At 41.9% G+C, this 10,824-nt stretch overlaps 1 protein-coding gene across 2 annotated transcripts in view; it reads left to right on the top strand.

Moving 5' to 3' along the window:
* The first annotated feature begins 5,633 nt into the window (after positions 1-5,633).
* The window catches only part of TARS1 (threonyl-tRNA synthetase 1), a 387,157-nt gene continuing 381,966 nt past the window's right edge, over positions 5,634-10,824 (top strand). For both annotated transcript variants that reach the window (XR_007492361.1, XM_049767682.1), the window contains exons 1-2: positions 5,634-5,776; positions 10,070-10,150. Coding sequence is in view for 1 of the 2 variants with exons in the window: in XM_049767682.1 (XP_049623639.1) it covers positions 5,720-5,776; positions 10,070-10,150 (138 nt within the window). In the remaining variant the exon portion in view is untranslated. The remainder of the gene's footprint in view (positions 5,777-10,069; positions 10,151-10,824) is intronic.

Genomic DNA, 10,824 nt, shown 5'->3' with positions numbered 1-10,824 from the left:
CCCAATTTAATTCCACTCTCCAGCTCTGCATATGACCTTTCCCTACCTCAACCCAGAACCATAGGAATGGGCTGGAGCAATAACATGGAGGTAGGGTGTTTGCCTTGCATGCAGAAGGACCGTGGTTCAAATCCCGGCATCCCATATGGTCCCCCGAGCCTGCCAGGAGTGATTTTTGAGCATAGAGCCAGGAGTAATCCCTGAGTACTGCTGGTGTGACCCCAAAACCAAGTAACAACAACAACAACAGAAAACAGAACCACAGAATGATCCCTGAGCACAGAATTGTGAATAAGCCTTGAGTGCTTAGGGTATGGCCTAAAAACAAAACTATTCCATTTTCTCTGCAATTTGAGTGGCCTGGCTATTTTCCTTCCCATTTTATATTGTTTTAGAATAAAATCTCTATTCATCTAAAATCTTCTATTATTACATATTTCTTTGTTATTGTTTGTGAGCCACACCCAGCAATGTTCAGGGTTACTGCTGCCTCAGCACTCAGGAATCACTCCTGGTGGTCTCAGGGACTCGCTTGCAAGGCAAACATCTTACTTAGTATACTATTTCTCTGGCTCAAATAATTTTTTATTTTTTACTGTTCTTACCTTATTACATAAGAGACTGTTATAATCTTGTATCTTCACTAATTTATATTTTAAGTTGATTAAGGGATATTATACAATATTATTTATTCACAAATTTTGTTCCACCATTCAAGACTTTATTTAAACTAATTGACCTAAAAAGTTTATATGGTAGTGAGCATAAATTTTAATTTTGGTGTCAATCAACAGTCTTTTGTTACCAAATAAAAGACATACACACTGAAAGCTATATCATTATTCAAAGAAATGGAGAGGGGCAGAGCAATAATACTGAATAGGGCATCTGCCTGGACAAAGGCAACCAGGGTTATATCCCTCACATATGGGATCATATGGTCTCACAAGCACAACCAGGACTGATTCCTGAGAAAAGAGCCAGGAGTAACCTCTGAATCTCATTGGGTTGTGACATTACACACACACACACACACACACACACACACACACACACACGAATGGGGAAAATACAAAGAAAAGGGAAAAAATATTTCACACTAATTAGTTAGAAGAACTGTCAAAATGACAATACTATTCAAATTATTTTACAGGTTCAGTGCAATCTCAACCAAATTTTCAATGACATTCTTTAAGAATAAATGTTACTGGACCTGGAGAGATAGCACAGCGGCGTTTGCCTTGCAAGCAGCTGATCCAGGACCAAAGGTGGTTGGTTCGAATCCCGCTGTCCCATATGGTCCCCCGTGCCTGCCAGGAGCTATTTCTGAGCAGACAGCCAGGAGTAACCCCTGAGCAACGCCGGGTGTGGCCCAAAAACAAAAACAAAAACAAACAAACAAAAAAAAAAGAATAAATGTTACTGAATTTGCATGGAACCATAAAACCTTATGAATATTTAAAGCAATTCCAGGTTTAGAGAGATAATATAGAGGTTAAGGCACTTCTCTTACATTCAACAGACCCTGGTGGAATCCCCAGTACCATATATAGTCCCCTAAGCACTGTTAAGAACAAATCCTGAGCACTGAGCCAGGACTAACTTATGAGCACTGCTGGGTATAAATCAATCCACTCCCCCTCATTCTTGGGCAAAAAAAATCTGAGAAAAAAAATAAAGGGACACATTGCATTTTATTTTATTTGCTTTTATTTTTTAAAATGATTCATTGACTTACTTGTTACAAATTATTTATGATTAAGTTCCAGGGGTAGAGTGATTAATCAGCAATCCCTCCAATAATGTTCCCATTTTCCTTCCAGCCCTCCAGACTAACACTCTTGCAGACAGTTTATTTTTTCTTTATTTATTTTATCCTTTATTTTTCCCTTTAGGTACTTTGGTTTACAATACTGCTGCTGTTAAAGTATCACACACATCCTTTATCTTCTTATAGAGTCCAGTTCTAGTCAAGAGTGGCCACTTGTCTCCATCATTGTCTTAGAGGTCCTTTTCATGAACTAAGGTCCCTCTTCACATGGTGGCAAACTTTCAAAGACCCATTCGCCTGCCCTTCATTTCTATTATCTTTGGCCATTAATTACTTCTCTACTATGTTTCTTTATATCCCATATGTAAGATATCATTCTGTATCTGTCCCTCTCCCTTTGATTCATTTCCCTTTCCATATCAATCTATATAATAGCAAATTTCATGACTGTCTAACAGTTGCCTAGTAATTCCATGATGTATATGTACCATAGATTCTTTATCCAATTGTCTTTTCATGGTACTTGGGTTCTTTCAGATTCTGGCTACTGTGGTATTCTTTACCTTTAAACTATGCTATAAAACTATGTTACAGTAAGAAAAACAATATAGGACTGAAATAAAAGCAGATCTCAAGACCAATAGAATTATACTGGAAACCTGAAAGTCCCTCCACCCCAATATATGGACATTTAATGATAAAAGAGTAAGATGCATTAAGTGTAGGGAAAAAAATCCTCTTCCATACAAAAAAAAAAGAAAAGAAAAGAAATTGCATCAGTAGTTAGATTTTACAGCTGCTCCATTCTTATATCAACTTTAATATTTCAGAAAAGTCTTCATGTCATCTCTATACCAGTAATGCTTCTAAAGATGAGTGCAATTTTTGCACAAGAAACAAGAGAAATTTCTAGACAACAAGTGATACAGAACTAAGAACAATCTAATTTATACCCTTTTGTGGTCTTCCTCAAAAAATTCATTAATCTCGATTTTTTTCTGCTACTCATTATCTTTATTTAAAATTAGGGACCGGAGAGATAGCATGGAGGTAGGGTGTTTGCCTTGCATGCAGGATGGTAGTTCAAATCCTGGCATTCCATATGGTCCCCTGAGCCTGTCAGGAGCAATTTCTGAGCATAGAGCTAGGAGTAACCCCTGAGCACTGCTGGATGTGACCCAAAAACAAACAAACAAACAAACAAACAAATCCCTTATAATTAGACACAAATTTACAAATGTGATCCCTGAACACAGAGTCAGAGTAAGATCTGAGCACAGCAGTTATTGCCTACAAAGTAGATAAATAAATAATATCAGATGCAATTTAGGTAAATATATCTAGTGAATATAACTAGTTTCACATGCTTTGGAAGACCAAATTCTGTTGATTCTCATTTAATATGTGAAGCCAGATCAATCAATCTATTTTAGCATCTTAAAAACTATATAATTCCTAGAACTTTTGGTTTTCTTTGGACCACACCCCAAGGAAGGCTACAACTACCTATTGAGGTTCTGGAGATCAAACATCAAACCTAGATCTCCTTATTCAGAATATGTGCTCAGCCCTTTGAGCTCGAGCTCTTACTCTTGCTCAATATTTCAATGTGTCTTCTTGTGGTGTGTGTGTGTGTGTGTGTGTGTGTGTGTGTGTGTGTGTGTGTGTTGTACCGTAATCAAACTTCAGGGCTTCATACATGCAAAGTTCTTAACACTGAGCTCCAACCTCACTACCCTCAACACATCTTGAAAAATGTACTCACCAAATACTATTGTTTCTATTATTTTTCATTTGCTTTACAAAATTATCCACTGTTAAGTTTTAGGGTTGTTTTGATTTGTTTTCTGTATTTAGGCAATACTGGGTGATGCTTAGGGGTTACTCCTAGCTATACATTCAGAATTTCTCCTTGTGGTATTTGGGGGACCATATGGGATGCTGACATTGAACCTAGGTCTCATGTAAGGCATGTGTCCTACCCACTGTACTACTCCTATCTCTCAATAGTTGAGTTTTTGGCACACAGCATTCCAGCACTAATCCCACCACTAGTATCAACTTTCCTCCACCAAAGTTCCCAGGACCAAGAATTTATTCTTATAATCCTTACTCTAGATCTAGTTAATATGTGGTCTCTTAACCTTTCACAACCCAAACTAGCAGGTAATTTTCAAACAAGATACATCTCTACTCACTCATTTCCTAAACAATTATTGAACATCTGCTAAGCTCAAATCTACCAGATACTGTCATAAAAGAAAACACAAGTTGTGCTTTGTGAAAGTTTTTCTCTAGTAGGCAATGCTTTCTGAAGTAGTGGTAGATCCTAAAAGAGAAGAGCCTTGCTCCATCCACCATCAAAAAATGGTGCCCCTAAGAAAATGATTCCTGGGCCCGGAGAGATAGCACAGCAGTGTTTGCCTTGCAAGCAGCCGATCCTGGACCAAAGGTGGTTGGTTCGAATCCCGCTGTCCCATATGGTCTCCCGTGCCTGCCAGGAGCTATTTCTGAGCAGACAGCCAGGAGTAACCCCTGAGCACCTCCAGGTGTGGCCCAAAAAGAAAAAAAAAGAAAGAAAATGATTCCTGAGATTCATTTTCAAATAAGTAAAAGTGATCAAAATATGAGTGTGGGCAGACAGAGGTAAAGACAGGATGAATAAACTCTGTATATACACCTCACCACTCCCCAAATTTAAACTTGAGACCCAAAAGTCAATAAATTTAAACTTGAGACCCAAAAGTCAGTAAAGTTAAGAATTCTGTTTAACTGTGGTACATATACACAATGGAATATTATGCAGCCATCAGGAGAGATGAAGTCAAGAAATTTTCCTATACGTGGATGTACATGGAATCTATTATGTTGCGTGAAATAAGTCAGAGAGAGAGATAGATAGATACAGAATAGTCTCTCATCTATGGTTTTAAGAAAAATGAAAGGCATTACTGTAATAAGTTCCAGAGACAATAGAATTAAGGGCTGGAAGGGCTGGAAGGACCAGCTCACAATATGAAGCTCACCACAAAGAGTGGTGAACTCTGTTAGGGAAATAAGTACACTAACAACTAACATAACAATGTTAAAGAATGAGAGAAGTAGAATGCCTGTTACGAATACAGGCCCAGGAGGGGGAAGAAGGGGATTTGGTTGTGGGAATGTTGCACTGGTGATAGGGGCGGGGTGTTCTGTTTATAACTGAAACCCAACTACAAACACGATTGTAATCATGGTGCTTAAATAAATATTTACATAAAAAAAGAATTTTGTTTAAGATGAAAGAATGGAAACTTGAAGTTAGAGACTATCAAAGAAAAAGTACTAAGCTCAATGAAAGTAATGCAAGTCTCCATCAGGATAATGCTTCTGCGTGTGTATTTGCAAGACCACCCTGGTGCCATGTGAAAAATTAATCCAGAAAGCCGAGTTGGGAAGCTATTTTCAGTAGGATATAGTTGAAGGGAGGCAAGCTCTTAAACATCTATCATTCAAAAAAGTAAAAGCCCGTATTGGAGTGAATTAGGATAAATCCGTATTAGGACTCAGCTCACTGTGGTGGCTGAAAAGCTCCAAGACTAGTAATCCAAGACGAGGCCTCTTGGACTGGCGCACGAGGGACAGATATCCCCATTCGAGTGAAGGAAGGATCAGCCCGGGAGAGTAGCCCCCTGTCACTCCTGGACCGCGCATCCCGACTTCCTAGAAGGGCTGTCATTGACGCACTTCCCATTCGTTTAAAAAAAGAGAGGACCCGCCTTCCCCCGCTGCTCATTGGCCGCCAGTCCTGTCGGCAGGTCAGGAGGCGGGGCTTGGGCGCTTTCCGATTGCATCAGCTGATCGCTTCCGGGCCACGTGGCGCAAGCGCAGTGTCACCGGTGGGTCCCACCTGCCTTCTGTTCCCTGGACCATCGCTTTGCGGCTCCGTTTCCTCTTCCTGGGTCGCGGATGTCTGAAGAGCCGAGCAGCAACCTTTCAGGGAAGATGGGAGGCCAGGAGAAGCCGGTGAGTAGGCTGAGTGGGGCTGGCGCGCTCCCCCAGAGGACTGGCGGCGGGGACGAGGAAGCCGCGCCTGCTCAGGGGCTGGGGGAGTCCAGGGCCCGCTGGGTATCAGGGCCACGGTGGAGCCTTCATTCATAAAGCAGAGTCGAGCCTGGCAGTTCTTATCTGACTCCATCTTTTTTTAAATAATATTTTTATTTATTTATTTAAGGAAAATGCATCACATAGTTGACATAACTGATCGTAATACATTTATTTCAGGAAGACCAAAAGCTACATGATTTAAAAAAATAGAAAATCGAAAGAAAAACTAAAGAGATGGAAGAGAATGGAAAGATGGCAAGTCCATCTTTTTTTGCAGAGGAGGAAGCCGAGGCTTTGACACAGCTAAATGAGAAAAGCCGAGACGGACCTAGGGCTCAGGATTCCCTGGTTCCTTGAGGAGGGCTATGTGCCCGCCTTTAGCAGTGAAGATCATGTGCAGGGTCACCTTGAGCCGGTGATGAAAGCCAGTTTAAGGAAAGCACAAGTGAGCCCCCGGAGGTCTGCTCTTTGTTTCCCTCTTGGGTGTTCTAGCTTCTGGGAACTAGTAAAACTAAAGTCAGCTGACCAGCCCTAGGGAAATGACTTGCTCTCCGGCTCCCTGAGCTTGTGCTGGAGGCGGCCATGCACCATCCATCACACACACACACACACACACACACACACACACAACACACACACACACACACACACACACGGCTCCCTGAGCTTGTGCTGGAGGCGGCCATGCACCATCACACACACACACACACACACACACACACACACACACACACACACACACACCATTTCACCTTGAGCTTCCCCTTGGGTAGCATCCATTGCTTTGCAACCTCTCCCAGGTCACTTGCACGTCCCCACCCCATCATCTTGACCCACCACCCACGGCCACCTAACGGACTTCTGGCTGCTGGCCACGGTACTAAGTAATGCAGCTTAGATCTGGGGTCAGACCTGGAGGGCCTCTCCGCCCCGGGGTGTGAGACACAAGAAAACTGGGTGAACTGTGATCAACCTTCTGAGCTTATAGAGAGGGGACTTCTAACTCGGCTTCAGATTTTTTTCTAAAATATTTTTGTTTGTTTGTTTTGGGGCCACACCAGTGACGCTCAGAGGTTACTCCTGGTTATGCGCTCAGAAATTGCTCCTGGCTTGGGGGACCATTTGGGGTGCCAGGGGAATCGAACCACAGTCTGTCCTAGGTCATTCTCATGCAAGGCAAATGCCCTACCACTGCGCCACCACCGCTCCGGCCCCAGTTTCAGCTTTTTTGAATCAAGCTGGGAAGAATGATGCACCAGATAGGTCCAGAAAACTACCTGGCAGGTTAAGGGAAGGCCACTATCAGGCACACCCAGGGCCTATGCACTTGCTGGCTAGAGACGGGCCTGAAGGAGCAGCTACTGGCCTCTTAAGCAGCCTGGGATATTTGAAATTGTTTTCTGAGCATAATATTTCTCAGCAAGGAAGAGCTTAGCCATAGTGACTTTTGGAGGAAGGGAAGAGGCAGGTCCATATAGAGTTTATTTGTCCTGGCTTCACCTCTGCTTACTTACATATAGATTTTGTTGTATACACACTTATTCCTTGTTGGATCTCAAGAATCATTTTCTTAGGAGTACCATTCCTTGACTCCTAAGGAGTACCATTCCTTGACTTACTGGATGGAGTAAGACTCCCTGTTATAAATGCTAGTAACTTCTCTTTTAGGATCTACATCACTTCATTTTTACAATTTAAAGAAAACAGCCTCCTAGAGAGAAAATTTCACAAAGCACAAGTCATGCATTTTGGTCAGTATCTGGTCGATTTGAGCCTAACAGATGTTCAGTAATTGTTTAAGGAATGAGTAAGTTGAGATATGTCTTGTTTGAAAATTATGTTAGTTTGGGTTGTGAAAGACTATGGCAGAGAATGTACATTAACTAGCTCTAGAAGAAAGATTATAAGAATAAATTCTTTGTCCTGAGAACACTGGTGGAGGGAAGTTGACTCTGGTGGTGGGATTGTTGCTGGAGCATTGTATGCCTAAAATTCAGCTGTTGGGAACTGGGAGATAGTATAGTAGGTAGGGCATCCCATATGGTCCCCCAAACACCTGAACTAATTCCTGAGAGTCACCAGCTAAGGCCTAAAAGTCACACACACACACACACACACACACACGCGCGCGCGCGCACATGCACATGCACACGCACATATGACGCCAAATTTGTAGTATCTACCGGACCAAGTATCTTTTTTATTTCTCCTGGGATCTGAAGCCTGCCACCTCTGCCCTGGGGTTTTCAGAGAGAGGGGGAGAGAGATGGATGGCAATTCACTGGCCACTCTGGCCAGTGGAGGCCTGGGTTCAAGAAAGAGAGTTAGATACAAAGCAAGCAGTATCTGGCCAATGCTTTATCTCCGGCCCCCTGCAAAACAGCAGACACTGCTTTTGTCACTACCTGCAACCCCACATAATTTCTTTAAATTGTAAAAGATTTTTCTTATATACCTGGCATGACAAAGAGACATGTCCAGGGTTGTCTCCAGTTTCAACTATCATACCCAAGAGGCATGTCCAAGTCCAACTGCCATATCTCAACACACACACACACACACAGACACACACACACACACACACACACACACACACACACACACACTAAAACCCAACTATGAATAGCTTTGTAAATCACAGTGTAAGAATTTACAGCTTTTTGTATTGAAACTTTGTGAGGATGTTTATCCCAACAGAAAGGAAGTTTTGGATAATGATAAGATACTTTTCGTAATATTCCACAGTGTGACACTCTTAACACCCCAGGCTAGATAATCTTTTCTGGAGGCTCTCCAGTGCCCTGTGGATATTTAGTAACATCCCTGGCCTTCACACATTGGATACCAGTAGCACCTTGCCAGCTGTGACAGTCAAAGGTCTCCTAACTTTGCCACATCTCCACTGTAAGCAAAACTACCTTTAATTTGAGAACCACTAACATAGGTATATTTGCTGCTGACTGCCTTTTTGTACCTACCTTACTACTTGGATACTTCCTGTGACTTTACATACTTGTAACTGAAGTACACATTCTAATGAGAACTTCCAATGAATAGTCTTAGTGCTAGCAGATAGCTTAATTAATGTCTGAATAAACTGGCATCATTTCCTAAAACAATCCTGATTTGTTGACCTGGTGCAGTCACTTTCTGTCTCTTACAACATTTCCACAATAAATGTGTAGTGTCTATGGTTCATTTCTCTGTTCTCAAAGATTGCTTTCTGCCCCAGCATTTATTGTGGTCCTGGCTAATTTGGCATCTTCCCACAGTGTGACAGTAGTTTTCTTTAGCTGCAGAAACTTCTCTGCCCACCTCTTTGTCCCTTTTCCTTTGGAAAAATTAAGTTTGAACATGGTAAAGGCTATGGCTTATGGTTGATTTCATAGGGTTTAACTAAATTTTGCAAGGTTGGGCACTCTTGGTAGTGCCATGGAATAGATGGCTGCACTCTGCATAAGATTTCCCCCCAAAGATACTCTTACTGAATAAAGTGCATGCTTCTTGGTCACCAAGTACTTAGTATTTGTCCTGGTAAATCTAGAATGAGAGTCATGGGAATATGTAAAGCAAATTAAATTTAAATGAATATTATCAGATAACTCCTCTCTCCTTTATTAAGGGCTTTCTCGTGTATGTGACTGAGTTGGTTTTGACAGCAGTGAAATTTTCTATCCTTTCAAAATTCAGATTTCTACCATTAGAAAAAAAACATTTAAAAATCATTTTTTTCACGGGGCCAGAGAAATAGCACAGCGGTAGGGTGTTTGCCTTGCATGCAGCTGATTCAGGACAGATGGTGGTTCAATTCCCGCATCTCATATGGTCCCCCATGCCTGCCAGGAGTGATTTCTGAGCACAGAGCCAGAAGTAACCCCTGAGTGTCACCGGGTGTGACACAAAAACCAAAATAATAATAGTAATAATAATAATAATAATCTCGGGCTGGAGCAGTAGCATAGCTGTAGGGATTTGTCTTGCAAGAGGCCAACCTGGGTTCAATAACCAGCATCTCATATGGTTTCCTGAGTCTGCCAAGAGTGATTTCTGGTAAAAAAAAAAAAAAAAAAAAAGCCAGGAGTAATAAGGTATGGCCTAAAAACAAAAACAAAACAAAACTGAAAAAAAATCCTCAAAATTTTTGTGGAAACAGCATAGGAGGCAAATTTGGTTGAAGTTTAAAACCTTTCTTCCTTGTTTGCTTCTGTTTAGGTAGACGCTGGTGAGGAGAAGCGAAAGGAAGGAGGCAAGAAGAAGAATAAAGAAGGAGCTGGGGATGGAGGGCGAGCAGAGGTGAGTGTATACGGCTTTCCAGAGTTCAGTCCTCTGTTCAGCTTTTATGGGACACAGAGAAGGCGTTCTGTCTCCCTCTAGCTGTCCTATTAATCACTGCACCCCAGCTCTTGGAGGAGCCTCCTCTCTCTGCTCTCAATGTAGATCACAATTAAAAAATTACAGTCACAGGGCTGGAGAGATAGCATGGAGGTAGGGCGTTCAAATGAAGGTCAGTGGTTCAAATCCTGGCATCCCATATGGTCCCCTGAGCCTGCCAGAAGCGATTTCTTTTTTTTTTTTTTTTTTTGTTTTGTTTTTGGTTTTTGGGCCACACCCGGCAGTGCTCAGGGGTTACTCCTGGCTATCTGCTCAGAAATAGCTCCTGGCAGGCACGGGGGACCATATGGGATGCCAGGATTCAAACCAACTACCTTAGGTCCTAGATCGGCTGCTTGCAAGGCAAACACCACTGTGCTATCTCTCTGGCCCCGCCAGAAGCAATTTCTGAGTATAGAACCAGGAGTAGCCCCTGAGCACTGCTGGATGTGACCCAAAAACAAACAAACAAACAAACAAAAAAATCAGTTACTCACTACAAATGACAAATGTAAAATGATTGTTGGTGCTCCAAATTCTAACTTTTTTAAACATATACTGTTACTTTTGAGGGTTCTACTCTTTTTCTCTTACAT

The sequence above is a fragment of the Suncus etruscus genome, chromosome 2 (genome assembly GCF_024139225.1).
Source record: "Suncus etruscus isolate mSunEtr1 chromosome 2, mSunEtr1.pri.cur, whole genome shotgun sequence".
In the NCBI taxonomy this organism is placed as follows: Eukaryota; Metazoa; Chordata; class Mammalia; order Eulipotyphla; family Soricidae; genus Suncus; species Suncus etruscus.
Note: the sequence above shows the minus strand (reverse complement) of the source record. Positions and strands in the feature narration are given on the sequence as shown.